Raw genomic sequence first — 24,128 nt, 5'->3', positions numbered from 1 at the left:
ACTTCTCTCACCACAAACCTCAGTCTCAAGCCACTTGGTTGTCATGGAAACAGGATGGAATGGAACAGATGGTCTCCACTAGACAAATTCCAATTAAACAGGGCAGAGATGGATCGGGAAGGGGGTATGATGTGACTAGGCCACAGAAGGCTCTGCCCTCCAACCTAACCTGTCTACCCTCGGCTGCCCCAGGATGGACAGCAAGCCCCTGGTCACTTCCAACAGACCATGGGCTGGGGTCCGAAGGAAATTCTGCGAGGAAGATCTCAGGTGGCTGGAGAAAGCTGCCTGGGGGGACTCACCACCCAGCCCCCTCACCCTCACTCCTTCAATTCTCAAAGGTGAGGGGCTTGGAGAGGGGCTGCACTGGGGGGGACCCACATTTAAATCTACAGAAACACTGAGACAGAGACCCATGCACGCATGCATGTCCAATCAAGCACACGTGTGCAGTTAATTAGTGCTGTATACATATAGACGTGTATATATGTGCATGGTTGCAGGCACAGAAACACATGGGGGCACATGCAGAATGATTAAGCAAAGTCATTAATCAGAGACACATTCTTAGAACAGTACAAAGAAAATGCTTTAGGAAAATAAGCAATTTACTTCAATTTACTTAATAAACATGTATTAAGAATCTATCAAGTGCCTGAAAGTAGGGATTATACACACACACACACACACACACACACACACACACTCATACACACACACGAGTGATATCGTCCCGGGCTTAAGGACACGGGATCCATGAACTAATACCGTGATCATGTGCTATGGTAGGAATGTTCACAAGTGCCATGACGGTACCAGGGAGAAAATGATGAACTTGGGGAGAGGAGTTAGAGAAGAAAGGGACTTGCAGGAGGACTGGGACTTTACCAGGCAGTGAAATCGGGCCCACCAAGCAGAGGGGACAGTGTGAGCAAAGGAATGAAAAATGAGGGAGGGCGTGTAGAGGGGACAAGCCCAGGGTGTCTGGCCAGTGGAGTAGCTAGCGGAGGAGCAGACCCCCAACAAACCCTGGCATGGATGGCACAAGTTCTAAGTCAGACACAAACACCTGCACCTAGCAATGCACCAACACACACCCTGGGAAACCGCACATCCACACACACCTTCACACATGCGCGTCTACAGAGCCCCCTACTCCCTAGGGGTCGAGGCATGGGAGGTAAATACTTAGTAAATGTTGACTAAATGGCAAAAAGATGCTTTTGTTTGCCACAAACAACACAACATGAGTATGGGAGGTGTCAGGAGAGAGGGAAGCAGAGCAGTTTTCGCATCTTGGCTGTGGGGTTAAACAAAGTGCCAGGAAAACAGCGAGGTGCGCGGGGGAAGGAAACCTCAGAGCTTACTGGGCTTGAGAAGGAGGGCAAGCCAGCAGCTCCCATCGGTGTACTGTACATTTACGGGGCACCTACTCTGTACAGGGCACTGAGCTAGAGCCTGCAGAGATTGTAAGGCTGAGACCTCTCCTGCAAAGACCTCAGAGTCTAGGGTGAGGGGAGGAAAGAAAGACAGTACCGGACAACATAGTACCAGGAGACTGGGGAAGGAGCCATTTGGGAACCAGGTATTTCACAGGTATTTTCACATGTTGGGGCTTTGGGCTCAGCCGGCAGCAGGAGCCAAGGCCCAGGGGCAGGAGTGGAGGAGCCAGGAGCAGTTAACTCTGGCTGCAAACTTGAATGTGCCCAAGTCAGGCAGGGGGAGATATCTTTGGAAAAGTAGGTTCTGGCTACAGCAAGAGCCTAGACCAGTGGTTCCCAACCGGGGGTAACTTTGCCCCCAGGGGATGTTCAGCAATGCCTAAAGACATTTTTTCCTGTCACATGGTGGGGGGTGGTGGGAGTATGCTACTGGCATCCACCTGGTAGAGGCCAGGGATGGTGCTAAACACCCTACAATGCACAGAATTACTTGGCCCAGGACGTCAGCAGTGCCAGTTGCGGGGTGAGAGCCCTGGCCTCGATCACGGAGTCTGTGTTTAAGACAGCAGCACTGGGGAGCCCAGGAGGGCTTCAGGCAGAGCAGGAGCATGCCATGCCCCAACTTCTCCTCGCTCTCAGTGTGTGCAGGCCACACAGGAATGGGGAGAGGCCCCCGGATGTCTCAGAGGGTGATGGTGTCGGGACTGGCACGGGGGTGGGGGTCTGACAGAAATGGGACCAATAAGAACTGGCAACAAATCAGATGCAGAGGATGGAGGAGAATTGGTCAGAGCTCCATTGAATGCAAAATTGGGGTTCCAAGCACAGAAATGGGGAGAGTCCAGCGAGGGCTGTGTCCTGGGAAGAGAAGGATTGCACACGGGGCCTGAAGCGGGACTGTCCAGCTGGCAGTCAGACCAGCTGGTCTGGGGTGCACGTCAGGCTGAAACTGGACAGAGCAGATAGAGGGGATTGTTCTCTGAAGGCCAAAATCCTCCACACGGGCTTCCCAGTGCCCTCCATCGCCACAAGCTCCCGGCTCCCCCATCCTGAAGACATTCCAGACGAGTCTAGTCTTCTTTCATGTGTGTCTGCATCTGGCCTCCCTCAGACTGCCCTGGTCGTTCTCCTCTGCCGCTTCCCCCAGCCACTCCTACTCAGACTCCAGGTCTCAGCATCAAGGTCACTTCCCCGCAGGAAGCCTCCCCCAGGTTAGGGCCCAGGTGTCTCCTTGGCAGCCCAATGCAGCACTGTGCAGACTTTAATCACTCAAGTAACTCCCTAGACCCGCTCTGTGTGCCATCCCAGAGCCCAGAGCAGGAGGACACCTGTTTTCAGACAGTACATCACCACTGGGCTCAGCCCCAGCTCTTGCCAAGGACTGAAACAGGCAGGAGAGGCTCCCAGTGCCCTCGCTTCAGCCCTTGTCTCCTTTCCCTTTTCCCTTTTCTGCCCTTCCTTTGCCATCTCCCCATCCCCTGACCACACGGCTTACAAAAACAGTTCTAGGAAGAGCTGTTCTGATAGCCACCAGGATGGGATTGCACCAAGGAGCCAGGAAAAGGCATGGAAACCCCAGCAACTGCCAATGGGAAGTGTTCCAGCAGTTACAGATGAAAAATGCCACCCAAAGGCCAAACCTCAAGGACACGTGCCCCGCCCCCCCCCCCCCAAGCGCCTTTGAATAAAGCCTTTAATGTCAATTTGAATGGCTTAAAGTACTTTTTCTTGACATAAGGTTCTGGCACTTAATAGATGCTCAAAGAACATCTGTTGACTAACTGACCTCACCTAAAGGATTAGGGAAGAGTTACCCACAGGATCACCCCAGGACCCCATCTGGCCAACAGAAAGGGCCCAACTAAGTCAGTCAATGGGGGCCAAGGAGAGAGAGTACTGAGATGCTCTCTGGGGTGGTCGAAGGGCCTGCCCTCCCAGCAGGCAATATCTAGGTGCATCCAAAGAGCCTGTGGGAAGGCTGGCAGGTCACTAATTACTCTTGGAGATTAAACACCATGCTGGCTCTAGAGACCAGAAAGCAGCTGGGAGAGGGGGAGGGCAGAGCCTAGAAGGATCTCCAGGGTTGGAGGTGGGGGAGCTGAAATTGGGGAGAAAACACTAATGATTTACTAACCAGAGTTACTAATTATTAACCAGCTAGACTCCTGGACTTGAGGGCCCACTTTGCGCCTTCACCCCTACACCAGTGTTGAATCCCGAGCACCTCTGGAACTCCCCAGCCCCGTTCTGGAGGCTGCCCCACCTCCGCCCCACCCACCACAGACTGTCCCCAGCCCGGCCTCCGTCTTTATCTTCCCCCGCCCTTCCCAGTGGCTGCTACTATTGAATATCGACTCCTACTCCCCACCCTGGTGGGGTGTCAGGAGAGAGAGGGATGACAGCGATAGAAAATATTATTTGGGGGCGTGTCTGGGTGACCCAGAGGCGGCCAAAAGAGGAGCCATCCCATCCCCTCTTCACTTCTCACCTCCCCGCCCCCTCCCTCCGAGGGTAGCCCAGCTCCTTATCTCTCCCTGCTCAGCCTCAGGGTTTGGCAGGTTTGGCAAGCGGACCACCATCTGAGGCGGGGTGGGGTGGGGAGTTGGCAAGGAGCAGCGAGCCTGCGGGACAGGGAAGAAGGGGCTCCAAGCCACGCCTCCTGGGTTTTGGGGGCGGGGCGCTGGGGCTCAGGCGGGTGGACACGTGTTGGGGGGTGGAGCCTGGCTAACCTCCTCTCGGGTTCAGGATGGAGGCTTCTGGTTTACCCTTAGGATAAAGAGAAGCCCAGACTCTCCAGGGGCCAAAGACTCATCTCACCAATGGGCACGGGAATCCATGGCTAAGAAGCCCGCAAGGGTCTTCTGGGGCGGGGAGGGGACGTGCTTTTAGTGCCTGGACGGTACTGATGAACTGCCTGCGGCGGTGGGGGGTGGGGGGACGGACTTGCGGCTGCAGAATCTGTATCACAGTGTGTGTATCACAAGGTCAGATGGTGAGGTGCCTCACCCCGCCACATGCCGTGGCTCGCTCTCCCAGCGCCGTGACATGCCACAGAGCCGCTGCACCATGGCACGAGGCACCAACGGGCGACAGGAGAGGCTGCCAGGAGACCACCCCACCGGAGGCATCCCTGTGGGCACCGCCTCCCACCGGTGACCACACCCATTCCAACCGGTCCCCACCAGTGCCAATTAGGGCACAGGCTGCTGGGAGAATTAGGGGGCTGCCCCCACCGCCTCACAGTGAGGTGACTGCAGGCAGAGGGTCCCCCCCCCTCCCCACTGTCCTCTTTATGCCCTGAATCTCTGCAATATGCTCCCTCTCTCAGGCCCCTCACCAGCTTAATTCCTTAATTCCCACTGGAGATAAACGGATCTTTCACTGCAATTTATTGTTAATCCAAAGGAAAACAGGGGTTGGGAAGGGGTGAGGTGGAGGTGGGGAAGGGTGAAGGCAGCTAACCCACTCCCTCCTCCTGGCCCCTGGGACAGTGGTTGCAGCTGGGGACGCCTAGGCTGAAATCCCTGGGCCAGTCAGCCGGCGTTTGGGGCATCACACCTGTTACCGGGGATCTAGACAACTTGGTTCCCAGGAAAGCATCTGAGACGGAGGGGGTGTCAGACTTGGCTGGCTGAGCTCATGGGAGAGAAGACTCCGGGTGCCAGAGGCCATCTTTAAATGCCTGAAGGACCCCCATGTGCAGAATCAGATGTGTCCTACAGGATTCCAAGGGGGCAGAAACAGGACTAAGAGGTGGGAGCTTCAGGGATACAGACTTCAGCTCAGTAAAAGGAAGAATTTGGGGCAGTCAGAGCTGTATGGGCTTCCATGTAGGGTGGTGAGTTCCCCATCACTGCAGGTATTCATGCTGAAGCTGGATGGTCAACCAACAGGTAGGGATGTGTTTGGGGGGTTTTAAGAAGTGAATGGGTGTTACATTATTTGACTCCCCTTCCAACCCTGAGACTCTAGGGTTCTGTGACTTACTCTTCTGGTCCTCCCCACCTTCACCTGCAGGGCAGGAGGCACCTTCAGCTGCGGGCCCAGCTGGGAGGCTCTTCCCAGACCTGGGGCTGGGAGGGGCCAGGTGGGCTCAGATGTATAACCCGCCTTTAAGGATGAAGGAGCACGCAGCCCCTGCCTAGTCGCCCCCGCCCCTTCATGTCCCAGCAGGGAGGGTTTAGGGAGAGTGATGGGCTTAGGTAATTACCTCATGAGGCCCCAGCTCCTCCTCTCCATCTCCCAGCCAGGCCACTGTCTTACAGGCATGCAGAGGTGGCACTCTGAGGTGTCACCTGCTGCGTGTGAGGTCAGAGGGCTGGTGCTGTCCCATGCTGTACTGGAGGCATCAGTGCACACGGGGTTGAGTGGGTGCAGGAATGGGCCTGCCACCCCTCTCCCACCACACACCCAGGGCAGTGGGAGTCCCATAAGTGCTGGCATTGGGCTCTGGGGGCGGCCAGACTCCTGCACCTGGGGTACCTTGGTCGAGGGCGTGTAACTCTTGCTTCTAACTACCCTTTAAGAAGGGAGCACAGAATGGCTCCAAGGGTCACCAGGCACCTTTCCAGGTGACCGTCTGGGCAGGGGGGTGGTTTTCCAGGAGCCCAGGGGCCTGAGAGCCTGACTCTTCCTGAGTTGATCACCATGGAGAGGTCACAGGAGCCCTGCTGAGGGACACCCCACCCAGCAGGTCATGAACTGCTGGGAGGGCTCCTGGGCCTGGCTTCCCAGCCCCTGGGAAGTGACCTTCCTCTAGACCCAGGGTCCCTAGGTGGGCAGTAGCTAATAACAGCCAAGTGGTGTGAAGACTCGCTCTGTACCAGGCACCATGCTAATCACACCACATGGCCACATGCATTCTTTACCACTTCTAAACCTCCCGGTATCACATCCCCATTTTCCAGTGATGGGAACTCAAGTCTGGAGAAGACAAGACATAGATATATACACGGCCACATGTAAGTAATAAAAGACAGAGACTGCTTGGCTCCAAAACAACCAGTGGGTTCAGTCAATTTGCCGGGAAAAAAATAGTCAAACCAGTTGTTTGTGATCCTATAGACAAAACAGTTATCTAAGATTGACCTTCTGCATTCTCTAACTGGTGGCTGCGGGACAGTGCAGACCCTGCCTCGACAGCCATCGTCTTTGACTGCCTGCCTCTCCTTACTCTTCCCCTCACCCCCCAGGATCCAGACTCTGCCCTCCCCGCAGGGAGCTGGGTGACAGCCCCCCACCTCCGTGGGGGAGAAGATGGCAATCAGAGTCTGATCGAGAGCAGACACACACACACAGAGCACGTGACCTCATGCGTGGGCACACACATACACACACAAACCATAAACCTCTCTCATACACACACAGAGGACATAAAAACACTTGTAAAGAAACACATAAACCAGCACAAATGATCATTACAGTGCAAACTGTGTACACAAGTGCGGAGGGGGTAGGAGTAATGGAGTGATGGGAGATGGGAGAGGATAATGGAGCTGTTTCCTGGGACGGGTGCTTCTGAGCAGAGCTGGGCTGTGTGTGTGTGTGTTGGGGCGGGGGCGGGCGGGGGGGGGGTGACTTGCAGAGAAGCTAGCTGGTGGCACTGTCTGCCCACTGTCCCAGGCTCCCTGGAGGGAAGGGGGAGCCACAGAGACCCTTTCCAGTTATCCCACAGCAGTGCTGAGAGGTGGGGGCCAAAGACTGTCACCTCTCCTCCTCCACGACTACCCCCTCCTTCGGTTCCAGCCCAGAGGCCCATTATCTGACTCCGGGGAGGCGTCGAAGGTTGGGAAGGGTGCTGAGGCCCAGGCAGGGGCGGTCACAGGGGAGCAGGGGCAGGGGGTTGTCATCTAAGTTCCCCAAAGGCTCATCCATCAACCGAGCGGAGATAATCAGAGTGCGCAGCCGGCCCAGGACACTGATTACTCTCTGGGCACCGTAAACACAGGGAATAAATCTGGGAAGGGGCTGGGGAGGAGGTGTCTCGGTAGCAGGGCCGGCCACCCTGCCTGGGAAGGGAGAGGCAGCCCATCCATCATTCTGAGAGATGCAGCAATCTAGGCCAATGAGATCAGGATGGTTTGGGGATGGGGGAGGTGGGCAATCATAATAAAATAATCCAGTGCAGTGTGGCTGCTCCGCTCTGATCTTACTCACATTCACGGAGAAGCCTGTCCCTGCCTCTGCTCCAATTTTTACCCAGGAGCCGCTGTAGAAGCTTCTGCCATTGACTTAAAACCCTCAAAGGAGGCCTGGCCCAGAGGGCACATGAGAGGGGCAAGAAAGTGGCTCGACTCAAAAGCACCTGTGGGTATCGCAGGCCCTGGGGCAGGCAGGCTCTGGGCAGAGCTGGCTCCTTTGTGCTGACAAGGCAATCCTTAGGTTTGCATGGAGGTCAGATGGGTCTTAAGCCCTCCTTCCTCCTATTGCTTCCAAGTACTTCCCGGGTGCCGGGCGGATTCCAGCTCCAGGAACCGATCGCATAGCTCTGGCCTGTGTCTGGGCCACAGAAGTTGCACCGTAATTCAAACTAACGGAGCATGGATAATCTAGAACAGCAGAGGGTCTAGGAGGAATTTCTCTTTGGCGTCGAAACATATCAGATGACTGTTTTGCAGCTGAATTACCTTCCTAATTAAGCAAGGGAGTTTGTGAGGCCTGAGCGCACGTGGTAATCTGCAGGGTCAGTGTGTGCCGGAGGAGCACTGGCCCCAGGTGACCCTCGAGAGGACAATCCACACGTGGGCCATCTGGAGTCCACTCCTGGTCCTTGACCACAACACTGGGAAAGGGTTTTGATTTTTCTGCTCCCACGATCCTCCTTCTTGGGACAGTTTCATACCTCAGCTGCAAGGCGGCCAATGCCTCTGTCCCCGGCTCCCTGTCTTGAACCTGCCTGTGGTACAGGAAGCACCAGGCCCTTTCATCCCAGGAGATCAAAGCAGCCGGCACAGGTGAACACTCTAAATCCTCTCCTTGCCCCTCTCCCCAGGTAGGGGCCACCTCCCTTGCCATCTTTTGGGATCTCTGGGTGAGGGCAGGAGGGACGGGAACCTTCCAGAAGCTTAGGACAGGCCCTGGCATAGGAGCAGTTTGCTGAGCTGTGGACCCACCCAGGATCTGGGGCCAGCCTGGGAACACCTGCTGGGGGCAGTTCCAGGCAGATTCTCTGAGAGGAGCTATTACACCTGCCTCTAGTCTCACAGTGAAACATGGTGGGAGGCCCCCAAACGGCATCAGTGATGCTCAAAGGCTCAGGGGATGAAACAGCAATAATGTCAAGACATTTCCCTCCAGCACAGGCACATTAATACTCCCAAGACACAACGGTGACGGTGGCAGGATATACCAGGAATGTAACAACTGTACTTTTAGTACTTGTAATGTATCCAAAGGATAAGTAGTAACAACCGCCGAAACTCCCTGATGATAAGCATTAATAACTCCCCAATGCTCCAGGGAGGCCCCAGGTCATTCCTGCACCATCAAAGGGGGCAGGAGGGTAGGCTATAAGATGCTATGCAGGGGGGATGGGCATTCTTGAGGCAAGGTCCTATGTTACTCCAGGCTTAGTAAGCTGTCTTCTTCCATCACCCAGAAGAGAGGCAGCTTAGCCAAATCGTAGGATCATGGACACTGGACCTGATTTCCTGGATCTGAATCCTGCCTCTGCCACTTACTAGCTATGTGACCAGAGGCGAGTTACCTAGCCTCTGCTCAGGTCTCCTTTGTTCATATGTTAAAGACGGGAGGAAGGATCCTCCACAAGAAGGAGGTATTGTTATGAAGACCGAATAAGTGATTACACGTGAGATGTTTACAACAGTGTCTGAGTGTCTAAAGACTCTTGATAACAGTTCGCTGTTATTGTTGTCATCATACTGTCCAAACAAGCAACGACGTATCCACTTAGCGTGTACTATGCAATGATGTATCCACCTACTACAGTGCTGTCAGCCCATGGTGTGGCCAACCCTGTGCAAGGCCCTAGGGATTCCAAGCTCTGTCAACAATGAGCCCTGTCCTTTTGGAGCTCTCAGTCTTATGAAGATAAATCCCAGGCCCAAATAACTATAGCAAGATGCAGAGTGGTTATTGCCATGGGTGGCATGGATGAGGTGCTGGGGATGGGGGGTGGGGGCTTTGAGTGAGAGAGGTTATCTCCAGCTGGGGGCTTCATGATAAAAGTAGCTCTCGACCTCAGTTTTTGGATATGGGAAATAAGGGCGATTTGGGGGGAACAGCACGTGCAAAGGCACTGAGGTGGGAAAGCATGGGGAGTGTGGCTGGCTGGGCCAGCCACGCAGGGAGGGGTGGTGGGAGCTGAGCCAGGGAGGGGGCAGCCATCAAATGCTTCTGGGCTTGTGAGTATCCTTCTCAGGCACGCTTTAGGTATATTCATCCAAGAAGCAGTGTAGGCAGTTTGGAGCCAGAGAGCCAGGAGTTGGGGACAGAGGTGAGCCAGGGGCTGCTGCAGCCTGCTACCAGCCCCTCCTGCAGTGGGATCAAGTGGGTCAAGTGGCGACAAGGCTGGCTCGGCTCTGAGGCACCTCGTCTACTTCCTTTGTCCCAGCAGCTGACAGCATTTGCCCAGGAGAGACCAGGAGTGACGGAGGGGATACCTGGGGCGCTGCTCAGGGGTCAGGGAATGGAGCCCATGGAGTCAGCCCACCAATCCCACTTGGGGCTCGAATTCCAGACAAGCTGCAGGGCCTTACAGGGGAGCATCAGGGGCTGGCATAGATCTCCAGTCCCCATTTCTCCAGAGCAGGGCTGACTTGCCGATGTCTTCCCAAACAGCTTGGCGCTCCCACCTCCGCTGACTGATTTGGCGGGCGCTCACGTGCTGAAGTGTGGGCTGGCCTGTGTGACCCCCGTGTGCGCTAAGAACCAATTACTCCGGCCTGGCACCCTCTTTCCTCTACAAGACTGAGGCTCCCAGAAGGGGCAAGGTTTTCTTTGCCCTCGTCTTGTTTTTCATGGCTACATCCACTGAGCCCTGGTGGTATTGTGGTGACTGGTTGGTCTGTGGGGGAAGAGAGATAAAGCAGAGGGGGAGGGCACGGGCAGAGGGGCTGGCTGTCAACAGACACCAGAATCTGCTGAGAAAGAAATAATCCCGTCTTTGGTGGGAAGAACCCCAAGATGGAACCAGGGCTCCATCACAGCGACTGTGGGCAAGTCACTCCACCTTGGGGAGAGGGGAGGGGCCAGGAAGCCCCTGCGGAGGCTGCCAGCTGGTGAAACTGCATCTATAGGGAATGAAAAATGCTTCTCACATGGGGTCCCCAGGTCTCTACCCCCGCCTTTTGGACAGAAAGATGGGCTAAGATTCAGGCCAAGGCCGTGTGGAAGGCTCCAGACTCCACCTCTGCTGCTAGGACGTGTCTCTCAGATCTGGGGGGGGGATGTGTGTGTGGTGGGCGTGCTATCCCCTGTGCCCTCTTCTATGGAATGACAATGATCTGCTGAGCTTCTCAGAGAAGGCGGACTCCTATGCGTAGCCCTGGAGGGAGCTGTGTCCTTGTCTCCTTAAGGTGGGGAGCAGAACTGAGGGTCCAAGTGGGCAGGAGGGACTCCATGTTTCCAGCTTTGGGGAACATGCATTCCAGGAATGTGCGGGTGCGGGTGGGGAAGGAGGACCCTGCTTAGGCCCACAGATCAAACTCGAACTCCCAATGGGACATGCTTGTGCCCATGGCCATTGGCCTGTTTTGCTGCCTGGGCCACGCCTGCAGCTGTGTCCCAATGGAGCCACCAAGCCAGAGGAACTAATGTCCTCTAATGAGATCCGGGCCAGAGTGGCCAGGCGGGTTTTATTGTCTGTGGCTTGGTAATGAGACTCCTCATAAACTGGGAATGAAATTGGGGTCTGCGTGGACCAGAGAGGGGTGGGGGATAGCCCAGGAGAGGGAATCGACTCTGCCTACCAAATCCCACACCCCTCCCCCTCTCCACTGTTCCAGTCAAGTCCACAATGCTGTCTGAGCACTGCTCTGCCCCGGGCCAGGCCCACATGCTGGCTGTGTGCCTGCCTGTGCCCTGAGGCTCTGTGCTCACACCTCAGGGGCCGTGCCCACGTCTCAGGTCAGATCCCCGGGAGTGGTGCTCTAGCATCTGAAAGGACATGCTCCCCTTGACACGCGCCCCCCCCCCCCAAGCTGTTCTGTTGTTGGGCATCTTGTGCTCTGTGCCAACCTGGGCTCTGTGGTCAGCTCCAGCTGGGCCACCCTCCAACCTATGTCCTTAACTTATCCCTCGCTTCTCCAGGGAGCCGCCACGCTCTGCTTGTTGTGGGGCAGAGTGTAAGCTGGCGGTTGCTGGCAAAGTGAATGACCACCTCACCGGACACATTCTCTCGTGGCCTGGCTCAGCCTCTTCCGCATCTGTCCAGCCCAGCCCATCTCATCTTCCTCATCTACTGAATTTGGAGTCAGAAGACCTGAAATCTAATTTGGCTATACTGGCATGAGATGGTCAGCAAGGTACTAAACCTACATCTCACTTTTCTCATCTGTAAAATGGGAGAACTACTGATACCCTTCACATGGGGTCACTGAGAGGATCAACTGAAACTATGAACTGAAAAGACTGTCACAAACATCTTTATTATTATTGGTGAAAGGACTGAACCTTCAGCTGGAGAAACCAAAAGGACTTTCTGCCAGTGAGAAGGGCGTGACCCCAGGACAGAGTCTCTACCTCTCTGACTGTACCATCTCGCCTGAAGAGCCGGTACCGTGGACTGCTGGGAAAGGGTCCTGTGGCCCACCTTTCTCCCAAGTGTGGAAGTTCGCAGGGGCCGAATCCCAGGCCCTCCATGCCAGCCTCAGGCTGCTGCCCCAGCCAGCACTCCAGATGGGCCACGGTGCCCAGCTGGGCCCCAGCCAGGGAGTGAGGCAGGTGCGGGGGAGAGCCCTCGGTGACAGGCTGCAGAGCAAAGGTGCACAGCACCTGCTGCTCGTGCCATACATGACCACCAGGGCTGGGTTCAGGTAGGTGCCTGCAGCCAACCAGGCCACCTGAGTCCCCCAGGGCTGCTGCAGCCTTTGCCATCATTTCCAGGTGGGGATGAGAGGTCAGCAGTGGGCAGGCAGCTGTGTGGTTCTTTCTCAAGGGATTGTGAAATTGGCACTGCCCAGGTGGCAGACACAGTGGGGGCCAGGACCACTCAGAGGAAAGGTGTAGGGAATAAGAGCAGCTACCACTACTGCACATTTATCACATGCCTGGCAATACACTAAGGGCTTTTCATACATTACTGTCAATCTAATCTTCACAAACCTCCTTTGAAAGCTGTATTAGCGGAAACCCATTTTACAGATGGGAAAACTGAGGCCTACAAAGCAACTTAACCAAGTCCACTCAGCTGGCAATTGGTAGAGATGGGATTCAAATCCGGTCCAGCTGGCCTTGCTTTGCTCTCTCACTCTGCTGGGTGGCCAAGATGGGGTGATCTCCAGGTTGTGGGAAGAGGAACTGAGCTATCTCCTGCTCCCTCTTGACTGGGGCCTGGGACCACTGCTACTCTGCCCCAGAAGACTGTGAAAGGCACAGATCCCATGAGTCCCTGAGAATACATAAGCATTGCCCCTCCCTTACCCCAGAATAAACCTTGGGATTATCCATTGCCCTGAAGAGCCTACAGTCTGCTGTCAGGAAGACTTTCTTTGTGTCCTTCTTGGGTCTCTCCTGTTGCACTGAGTTCATCTCTCCTTGTCAGTGTTCAGATATTAGGTTTGATGTGTTTTCTCCTAGCTTTTCCCTCTCCCCATTTCCCAGTTCCAAACAGCGCAAAAGAATCCAGAGCTTAAAGGGTTAACCGGACTAAGGGGTGTTATCTCCAGCTCAGGGCTTTCCCTGTGCAAGGTGATCCCTGCTCAGATCTTAAGTTACCTCCTGCCCCAGCCAGCACATCTGCTGCTGGCTCTGCAGACCTGGTCTCTATGGAGAGGGGCGGGCATCATGGGGCAGAAACATTTGTCAGCTGGACTCGGGCACCGGGTCCTGGGATCCCAGGACTGCCCTCTTCCCCACTCCTTGCCCCTCATCCCCACTTGTCTTTTCAACAAGGGGGCTCCTCCTTTCTACTGAATGAACTGGGATGCTTCCAGGTACATGTATGTTGCCAACCTGGGCACACATATGGTTCAGCAGGGCTTTTCACAGCCCACGACTCAGAGCTCCTTTTTAAATGCCCAGAGTACATCACCTTTCTCCAGCTGATCCTTTCCCCCAAGTATTCATTCAGGAAGCAAAGATGCCAAAATAGTAGCTGAAACTCTATTTCTTGAGGCCCCTCCCAGCCGTTCAGGAATCCTGAGAAGCAGCGGCAAGTCTCTCCAGGTGAGCATCTCCCTGTGAGGATGCAGAGGCCCAGTCTAAGGCCAAGGGCAGAGCAGAAAAATAAGGCAGTGTCCAGGCTTCCCAGCCCCAAAGGATATGGCAGCTCATCTTGGAAGGAGCTGGCTAAGGGCAAATCCTAGGTCTCCTCCAAAGTCACCCTCACTGACACTCTGACATAAACACAGGTGTTACCAAGGCTCACAGCCACTCACAAAATCCTAGCTGGAAAGCCATAAGAAATCAATTGCATGTGAATATACATTTGATGTATATTTATGGCCCCTGCACCACGGTGACCCACAGATCCCAGTGCACACACCTCCTGGTCCTAGCCCCCGTGGGTCTGCATGTGCACAGTAAATTGTAGATGACCAACACATGCACACACAGTCCTGCACACGTGTGTGTGCACCCACTCTATACTGAAGGTGAGGCCATATGCAGATTGTCAAAAATGTTACAGCCTAAGTCCCATAGCTGGCTAATGTCCATTCTAGCCTGGCCCACTGGCTAACATTCAAAGTTAAAAAAAAAAAAAATCAGCAAAACAGGTGAATATACAGACACCCTCACTCTTTCCCCCAGCAGGTAGGAGCCATCCAATTTACCAGGTTAACCAGGAAAGATACAATCAGGAAAATCGAAGGTATATTCACACCTCCCTTGGGTATTTTCTGTTTGTGCTGAACAATGAACATTAGTCAGCTGCTAAACAATGGCAGTATCATAGGCACAGCAACTGGGGCTGACCCCCTGCCCCCCACCCTCCCCAGCCTGGCCCACTTGCTCAGCCGTCAGCACTAGGGTTCTGGCCGGAGACCATCCTGGCAGTGTACAACTGGGTCCCGGGTCAGGTCAACGAGGTGGATTCATTGTGCAAAGCTGAGCAGCGAGAAGGGAACGGATATCAGAGTCGAGGCCAGTATCAGGCAACAAGGGGCGGCCTGTCCCATAAACACAGAGAGTCAGGCTCAGAGACACTTTCTAGACCACTCAGCCCAGGGTGCTGGGCCCAGGCTCTGCCATATCTCCTCCTCCCTTCCAGCCTTGACTATTTGGCCTTGAATCTGAGTCTGAGACATTCCACAGCGCTGCCTCCGAAATGGGCACTGGGATTCCTGCTTACCCGCGCTGCAAACCCCAGGCCAGCAGGATTGGTTTTGCCATAACGTCCTGCCCAGCAGCCAGAGCACACCACTGTCTGTGAGCGATGGGGAGAGAGGAGAATAACCCAACAGTCCTAACACCCCAGGTTTCGAAGGAAACTACCATGACGGCGAGCTCTGCATAGGCAGCAGAGAAGGGGGTGCTGTGGCCCGACAGGTCTTCCGAGGGTGTGTGTGACACCTGGGGCGTGTGTTCTCTTTCCAGACAAAAGGTTTGGGGAAGCCAATTAGGGAGGGTGTGGTGTAGGTGGGACACCAGCTCAGTGCACCTGCTTCTAAGACAGGTTCTCTGCCTCCTCTCCAGGGCTCCTCCTGTCCCTCTGGGATGCAGCCCCCGTGCCCCACTGGCCCCGGCCTCTGAGTGAACAGATTCATCTCAGAGGCTTGTGGGGCTTCACCACCCTGCCTGGGAAAGTCTGTGTTGTTGAAAACATACTTCTGTGCTTACACATCAATAGCCGGATTTGGAGTGTTTTGAAGTCCGTGGGCCACCACACACAGCCCGGGGGGCTCCCCTCCCCCACCCCACCAGGCTCCTCTCCTCCACCCTCCACGCTCCCTGCCATAGCCTAGGAGAACCCAGAAAGGAGCATCAGGCTGGCAAGTCCCCAGAGAGAAGCAGCAGCGGGCAATCAGGAGGGTGCCTGAGGGTGATGGTAAACGGGGTGTGGGAGGGCGACTTCTGGGCCCACCAGCCTCTGTCCAAGTGTCATGTGGGCACTACCACATCCACCTCCCTCCCTTCACAGAGGCACCAGGGCCACAGGCACCGCGTAGAGGAGGTTGGTGGGTCGGGGAACTCTGCCTGCCCCGCTGACTGACGCTACCCAGCCATGACAATTACGATCAATCAAGGAGGCTTATTAACTGCCTATCTGAGCTGTGTGGTTCCTTCTCTTCGTCTCACCCCCTCAATCTGGATTTTTGGTGGGGGGAGTGTCTACACTTGAGCCAGGTGACAGTGTCACCTCCTTGCCCCCACTTCCTGAGTGGGAGGAAGCAGGGCAGGCCTCCGGTCTCCCAAAGAAGGAATGAACTACCAAGCACAGCACCACAAAGCTGGGGAAGAGAGTAACAAAAGGAGGGGAGAATGGGGGGGAGTGAACTTCCCCTCCCCAAACCTTCCCGCTCTTTGTCTGACCCAGGATTAGGTTAACCCCTAGTATGCTGGGCCACGCAGGCCTCAGGAAAGCTGTCCTTTTGCTGGGTTCTGGGTGCGGGCAATATGGGATTGAAGGGTTCCCAGAAGCCCAAACCCTGGTGTCGGACAAGTGCTAGAGCCTGAGCTTCTAGCATCTCCTGCTGGCTTCCCAGGAGGTCCAGGGAAAGATAAAGACCTCTCAATTCTCATCAGAACAACCCTGCTGCGCGGAGGGACTCAACCATGCCTCTTTGAAATGGGCAGTGACACCTGTGTGCCCAGGAACTTACCCTCACCCCGCACACCTAGCAGGGCAGCGCCCCCCAGGCTGCAGGGCCGGGGGCACCATGGTGCGGGCTTTCACAAACCACTTTCTCTGCCATCGGCCACTCCGAGGCATTTTCGGAGCCCTGGCAGTGAGCTGGTGGCAGACGGGGTACAAAAGTGAATGCGGTCAGGTTCCTCCCTTCCAGAAGTGCAGGCCAGCCCCGCAAAACACACAACCTGGCTGGCCCTCAGTTAACAGACCGCCCTCCGAGTCTGCAACATCGCACGTACCTCCTTCGCGGAGCTGCCGGCACAGCCGAGACCCAACATTCTCGCCCCACGCGGAGCCGGTCTCTCTGTACTTCGGCCCCTTATTTTGCCACCTAAGGTCGGGGCCACGTGCTCCAGCCAAGCCCCCACCCTGCCCAGCCCCCTCCCCAAGCCCCCCATCTAGCTAGCGCGGGAGGTAGTCTCAGGTTTCCTTCACGAAGGCTGGAGGAACTCCCCCAAACTCCTCCCCCACCCCACCCGCCAGCCCCGCGCGGTGTCCCCAGCCACCGTGGGAGCCAGGCAGCTTCCCCAGGGACACAAAGGGTTAAATCCAGGCGAGGGGACTCGGTCGGATTTGCCTCCTAAACGCATTTTCCAGTTCATTCCCCAGCACAAAACGCCCGGGCCAGTCCCAGCCTCTGCCCCCACCCCATCCGTCAGAGGGGCCACCGCGGGCCACCCCCGGGGTCGGGCGTCGCGTTAACCCCTCGGCTGCCAGCATCTCAAGGAAGGACACGCGGGGCACCCTCGGGAAAGTGGGTCATGCAGCTACCTGGCTGGCACGAAGCCCGCGGTGCCTCCTGCGGGGAGAGCCCCCCAAACTGCGATTGCAGTTCCGAGGCGAAGCCCAGCCCTGCGCAAGGCGGGGAGGTTGCGATCTCGCGCCGCCGGGGCCTCACCCTCCGGGTAAAGGAACCGCAGGTGAGCCCTGCCGCAGGAGCGGGCTCTCCGCGTCGGTGGTGGGGCGACGCGGTGCGGCAGCGCCCGAAACCATCTGGCAAAGGGGCTGGTAGAAGAAACGAAGTCCCCCTGCTATCCGCCAAGCCCTGCAGCCCACCAGATCCGAGACTGATGCCCTCCCTCTGGGGCTGTTGTCTCGTACCCCGAGACGGTGATTACGGTGATTATTTTGCATTTATGTAACATGAAGTGTTTCCAAACTGCTTCCCGAGCTGAGAGCTGGTTATTAAATAAATAGAACGCTATTACATATTATTATTTTTGTGTGAAAAACTGCGCGGGAGAAAGTGCTTTCTTGCTACACAGAGACGTGCATCCTACTGCTTCCCTGCAGGGCAGGCTGTTCGGTTCCTCAACCTCTCTCTCTCCGCCGTGCCACCCGTTACCCCCCTTACCTAAGCCGTGACCCAACTTTTCTGGCTCCTTTCACTCCCTACAACCCAGACGTGCCCGCCATCCAGCTCCCAGTCCCGGGGGAGGTACTGGATGGGGGTTGGGGGGGGGGAAGGCAGAGGCGGAACGCGCTTACCTGGGAGGAAGAAGGCGGTCAAGCCGAGAGCGAGTCCCCACCAGCGTCCAGCGGCGCCCGCAAGCCCCATCCGAGCCATCGGGGTCCGGGGGTCCGGCGAGAGGGGCCGCGAGGAGAGCGCTCCTCGCGCTCCAGAAAGCAGCCCGGAAGACGAAGGCGATCCCTGCAGGCCGCCGGGCGCTCTGAAGATCCAGGTCAACCTCAGCCGTCGGCCGGGGCGGGGTGGGCTGGGTGGGATCGGCGCGGACGCAATCCGGGCCCCGGGCGGCCGCCGGCTCAGAGGCTCGGCAGATGCCCGCCGCAAGTTGCACGAGTCATGCCCCCTTCTCCTCCTCCGCTCTCCTCCCCGCGCCGGTCCCCGCCCTCTTCTTCCACGCAGAGCCGGGCTGGGGAGAGGGACCCACCCCCGGCGCGCCCGGCTGCCCGGCGCGGGCTCCCGGCCCCCGGCGCGCTCACACCCTCCCGCTCGGCTCCAACTTGAAGGCGTCCATGAGCGGCCGTCCTCCGAGGGCGGCGGGACGAGCGAGGGCGGCGGGCGGGCGGCGCGGTGGGCTCGGGGCCCAGGCGGAGGGCGCGCGGCTCGGCGGCCCGGGCGATCGGGCGGTGCGGCTCCAGGCGAGGAGAGCGACCCGGGGCGCCGCGTCCCCGCAGCGCCGCAGCTGCTCGCTCTGCCGGGTCCCGGCGATCCGCAACAATGTGGAGCTGCCCGGGCGCCGAGTCGAGCCGCGCTCGCTCCTCTCCCTCTCTTTCTCTCACTCGCCGAGCTCCAGCCTCTCAGCCGCTCTCCCCGTGATGTCAGCCCGAGGGGGAGGGGTTAGCGTTAACCCCCTCCTGGCTCCCACGCGCGGCCCGCGCTCGGCCCCGGCCTCCGCCCCGCCGCGCACACCTTCCGGCCGCAGGCAGAGGCGGATCCCCAGCAAGGGCCGTGGGGTCGCGCTCAGGCCCACTGCTCGGGAGATGCCCCTTCGGTCGCCCTTCCGCCGGGGAGAGGGCCGAAGGGCTAACCGCCCTCCTCCGTCGCTGACAAAGGGAGGCAGTGACCCCTAGCGGCCGGCGTCAGGGGAGAAGCCGCTCGCTGGGGGTGGAGTTAGGACGGGGTGGAGGCGGGGCTGTGGAGGAGGGGGCGTGCAGTACGGAGAAACCAGGATCCAGCAGTGTCCGAGGCGAAAGGGCTTCTCCAGGCCCTCTCCTGCAACCCTGGCCCCATTTTACAGATGAGGAAACAAAGGCTCAAAGAAGGGCAAAGCGGGTCGCCCAGGGGCATGAGCAGAAAGTGGCAGGGTTCGGACTAGAACCCAGTAGCTCCTGCGTCTCTGCATCACCTGAACGCTAAATGGAGAGGCAGCTATGGGGTGGGGGTGGGGGGGATCCTCCGGAAGCTGCCAGAGAAGTCGGTGGTGGGCATTCGTGGGTGAGATGGGGCCACTGAGGTTTCTGGTCTTTTCTAATACACGCTCCCTTCAGGAGTTCCTTTTCCAATAACTGAAGCCCCCTCCCCTCTCTAAATAGAGCAAGAAATCTTGCTCTGCCCCCTTCGTGGAACCTCTGTTTTGAGCGATTTGCAGGATACCCGCGTAAGGGACCCATCCAGTGTCCGCGGCAAGGCAGGGACTCTCCGCCCCATCCCATTCACCACCCACCACATCCGGGTGTGGTTGGCTTCCTGCCAAGGCGGCTGGGCCCTCTGGGCCCTCTGGGCCCTTGGCAGTCCGGCGCCTGCCCTCTGTTCCTTCCCTCTGGACCCCATCCTCTCCCTCAAGAGGAGACAGACAGAAAGAGTTTCCCACTAAGGAGAAGCAAGTTCTTCCCGGACGCCTGACCAGACAATGCTCCCTTTGCCCATTGCTGCCCTTTGCCCAGCAGGCAGGAGCAGAGGGGAAGTGGCGCATTCCTGATAAAATGTAAATTCTAGTTCCTGGGAGTAGGAGGAGAGAAAGAGGATGGGCAAGGAGGACACCACTTTCCCACTATTTGGGATCTGGCCCTGGAGTGTCTCTTGGTTTCCTGCTGAAGCCTGTAGACTAAAGCGCTCACATGAACATTCACACTCATACAACCATCTTTTACATTTAACAAATGTAATTGGGCTTTCTTTGTACCAAACACCATACCAGGCTTGGGGATACAGAGACATCCTCATTGCCCTAAGGGCACTCAGTCTAGTTAGGGGGCAGAGGGGGAAGACAAACAGAAACAGATGTTATAAACAAGCATTTAATGTGTGTGGTGTGTCCCGGAGATGTGCACACATGATTTGATGGGTCTCAGAGAAAGTGGCCAGTTCAGTCTGGGGTGGGGTGGGGATCAGGGAAGGCTTCTGTGGGGAAGGCACACAGGGGCTGAGTGAGTTATCTATCAGACAGAGGCAAGTGCTGGAGGAGAGAGGCATTAAGCTGTAGCCTGAGCCTAAGACTCGGGGAGAGGAGAGACCTGCAGTGAATGCCAGGTAGCCACCAGGAGGGTTTTACCTGGAGAATGCCTTATCAGTTTGGTTTGTGGTAGTCCAGTCTGGCCCTATACTTTAAGGACCAGTGCTGGATTGAGGTCACTGCAGTGGTCTCAGACTCTGCCTCTGAATACTTGATTCATTCACCATTGGGCTGTCAGCTCCTCCAGGACAGGACCACTTGTAGGAGCTGGACTGGATAGGTTGAAGGGGCAATTCCAGATGCACCAATGCCTGCTAGTTCCCCGCTTATGTTCTCCCATCTCTCCATCCTTGGTAAGGCTTCTTTGATCTTCTGCTACTAAATGGGCTTCCAGAGAGAGTGTGCCTGGGGGTTGGCATGGCTGCCTGGGGATGGGTTGGGTGGAGAAGATGGAGGCGGATTAAACCAGTCCCTGAAACACGCAAAGCACCAACATGGGTGCCAGCTTGTATGTGTTGTGTGTGTGTGTGTGTGTGTGCGCACGTGGGTGCGCGTGTGCGGTGGGTTGCAGTAGACAGAAAAGGGAGCCAGGAAGGGACAAAGAGAAATAAGATAGAGCTTGTTTACTCAGACAGATGATTCACTGAACAAATATCTTTTTGAGCATCTACTATGCTATGTACTGAGGTCACCAAAGTGAACAAGAGCCAAGACCCTACTCAAATAACTATATTATAAGATGGAAGTTGTTCACTGCCAAAGAGAGCCAAAAAAATGCTGGCGTCTAGAGGAGAGACTGAGTGCTTCTCATTGTGGAGAGCAGGGAAGGCTTCTGGAAGAGGTGGCCTTGAAGGGTTGATCAGATTTGGACCAAGGGAGATGGAGGGGACAATTTCAGTGGAGGGAACAACTTGTACAAGGACATGAAAGTTGGAGAGGTTGGGGCCTGTTTGGGAGCAGCAGGTGGTCCAGCTTGTTTTGCATTTTGAAGATCATAAGAGAAAGGGACAAGTAGGTGCAACTAGATTGTGAAAGGTCTGGAATGTTTCCCTCAGTGACGGGAAGAAACATAGGACCAAGCGTCAGGAGACTAAGTTCTGGTCCGTACTCTTAAGCCGGAAGGAAGCCCAGGAGTCATTCTTGCTTCTTCCCTCTTCTTTGACCATCATATTCCAATTCAAAAGCAAATGTTGAGTATGCCTCCAATAGATGTCTTAAGTCTAGTGACATGGCTCCATTTCTACTGTTATCACCCTAGTCCGTGTGCTCATGATTTCTGCCTGATCCTTGCAATATCCTTGCAGTAGAGCCAGTGCACACTGAGGGGAGGGAGTACAATGTAATGCTCAAGCACACAGGACTCTGGAGCTAGACTGCCTAGATTTGAATCCTTAAACTCCAATTCTGTCACTCAGTAGCTGTGTGTCCTTGGGCCGCTGACTTAACCTCTCTGTCCTCAGCTTCCTCATGTGTAAAATGAGGTGGAATAAAGTACTTACTCATGGACTTGCAAGGATTAAATGAGTTAAACACATTAAGTAATTGAAACAATGCCTGGTGTACAGGAAGAACGGTTTAAGTGTTAGTCATCGTTATTACTGTAATCTCTCTCCCTGCATCCAGTTTTGCTCCCCTCTGCCACGGTGCCAGAGGGATATATGTATTTTTAAAACTTTTTATTTTGAAATAGTTTTGGGCTTACGGAAGAGATGTAAAAATGGTACAGAGTTTTCATGTGTCCTTCATCCAGCTTCCCCTAATATTAATGTTTTACATAACCATGATACCTTTGTTAAACCTAAGAAATCAGTATTGGTTTAATACTATTAACTCAACTACAGAATTCATTCAGATGTCTTTTTCTTCTGCTAACGTCTACTTTATGTTCCAGGATCCAATACACAATACCCCATTGACTTAGCAGTGGATTGTCTTCCAATGCAAATGACTAGGTCCCAATGCCTGAGAAGCCTTCCTTGGCCAGCCAGCCTCTGAGGCCAGTGTCAAGTTCTCAGTAAGGCCATTGAGGCTGCCTGCTTCTGCAGCCCTTTCTCAGCCTGCTCCAGGGCTTTGAGTAGGAGCCGCTGGGCTTTCCTGAGGTTCCGGCCACCAAACTTGCTTCATTAGGCTTCACCGAAGCTGTTCCGTCTGCCTCAATGCTCTTCCACTTCTTTTGACCAGCTACTTGTCTATCCTTCAGGGCTCAGTTTACATGTGTCGCCTCCCCAGGGTGGCCCACTTTGCCCTTCAGACCAGGCGAGTGTCCCTCCTATATGCTCCCACAGTTTCCTTCGCATACTTGTGACCACTTTCAATAGTTGTTTATAATACTTGGTTCACTCCCTGCTGGGCTGTCAGCCCCTCCAGGGCAGGACCACTTCTGTCTTGTCCTCTGCTTTATTGCTGGCACCTAGAATGTGTCTGGCACTCAGTAGGCACTTAATGAAAATGTGTTGATTGACTAACACATCTTGTGCAGCTTTCTACCAGTCACTTCTCCTCTCTGGGCCTGTTTTCTCACCCGCAGACTGATGAATTTAATTTTTTCAGTGGTTTTCTAACTGTGGTTTGAAAGCCCTAGAATTTCCTGGGATCCCTATTGCCTGCTTCAATAGGAACCATGTTTAAAGAACATAACTGTTTCCATGCTCTTTGAACATTGGGCTTCTGAGAAAGAGTCTTCATAGTGGACTCTGCTGCTTAAAAAGTTTGAACCCCCTGACATATTATTACATTGTATATTATGCATTGCCTATAGTTGCATCATTTTATAACTCCATGAGTTTTGTTTTATTTCCTGCAGGCAATGGTGAGCCATTGAAGGTTTCTGAACAGAGAAGTGCTTACTGGGAGCTGTCGGAGCTGGCCTTCCAGGAGATGAATCTGGCAATAACGTGGGTAGGACAGACAGATGAAGACTGGTCAGTGAGGGAGGAGGGGGGCGAGGAGAGAGGGTTGTCATGGAAGCCAAGTGAGGAGAGAATTTAACGGAGGAGGAGTTTTCCAATTGTGTCTGATGCTGCAGAGAGCAGGTGGGAATCAGAGGAGGCCTTTGGATACAGTGGCAAAAACGCCGGTGACCTCTGAGAGGGTGGTGTTGGGGGCAGAGCAGGGGCAGAACCCAGATCAAAGTGGAAGCAGAAGAATGTGGAAGGTGAAAAAGCAGAGGCAGCTGGTGTCCACCCTGCTCTCGAGGAATTTGGTGGTGAACAGAATGAGTAAAATGGACCAGAATCTTGAAGAGGATTAGCACAACAGAGACCAAGGGGCTTATTTGCCCCTTTGTGATGGGAAATCAAAAGCTCCTGAGAATCCTGAGGCAGAAGGAAGAGAGCAGGTGGCCGGTGAGGATTGGCAAAACAAGTGTAAGAAGCGAAAGAGGGTGTACTTCATGGGGCAGGCCCTGGAGGAAGCGTGGCCGGTGGGACTAGGGTGGAGGAGGGGTTGGCCTTGGAAAGGAGAGGACTCATTTTTCTCTGAGCCTGGAGGGAAGGTCAAGAGAGCAGTGAAGATGGAAGTTTTGGGGGTGGAAAGCAGGGAAGTTAATAATAAGGTCATTGCAGTAAAGTAGGAGTTGGAGTTAACTGCAGAGAGAGGCTGGAAGGTGGCCTCAGACCTCATAAAGGAGAAGGCCAAAGGAGGTGGAAGTGAGGTGTGATTAGCAAGCTCCCAAAACCCTGATGGGAAAAGGAACAAGCCTAGCCTGTGTGATTTCACAGAGAAGAAACAAGACCAATGGGCATATGCGTTGGGGAAGTAGATTTCAACTTAGCCTAAGGAAGACTGTTCAGGGAACCGACAATGGAATGAACTCCCTGTCCCTTTTCAGGCTGAAGCCCCAGGTCCATTTATCAGGGA

At 55.3% G+C, this 24,128-nt stretch overlaps 1 protein-coding gene across 3 annotated transcripts in view; it reads right to left on the bottom strand.

Annotated features, from left to right (window-relative positions):
• Positions 1-18,916, bottom strand: part of NECTIN1 (nectin cell adhesion molecule 1) — a 90,133-nt gene extending 71,217 nt beyond the window's left edge. For 2 of the 3 annotated variants that reach the window (XM_068555880.1, XM_068555881.1), the window contains exon 1: positions 17,902-18,702. In XM_068555880.1, coding sequence (XP_068411981.1) covers positions 17,902-17,980 — 79 coding nt within the window. In that variant the 5' untranslated portion in view covers positions 17,981-18,702. Of the gene's footprint in view, positions 1-17,901 lie in introns of all 3 variants that reach the window. The other variant, XM_068555878.1, reaches the window with a different exon arrangement.
• Between the last annotated feature and the right edge of the window lie 5,212 nt (positions 18,917-24,128).

The sequence above is a fragment of the Eschrichtius robustus genome, chromosome 11, assembly GCF_028021215.1.
Source record: "Eschrichtius robustus isolate mEscRob2 chromosome 11, mEscRob2.pri, whole genome shotgun sequence".
Taxonomy (NCBI): Eukaryota; Metazoa; Chordata; class Mammalia; order Artiodactyla; family Eschrichtiidae; genus Eschrichtius; species Eschrichtius robustus.
The sequence above is the reverse complement of the archived record's forward strand: the minus strand, read 5'-3'. Positions and strand labels throughout refer to the sequence as shown.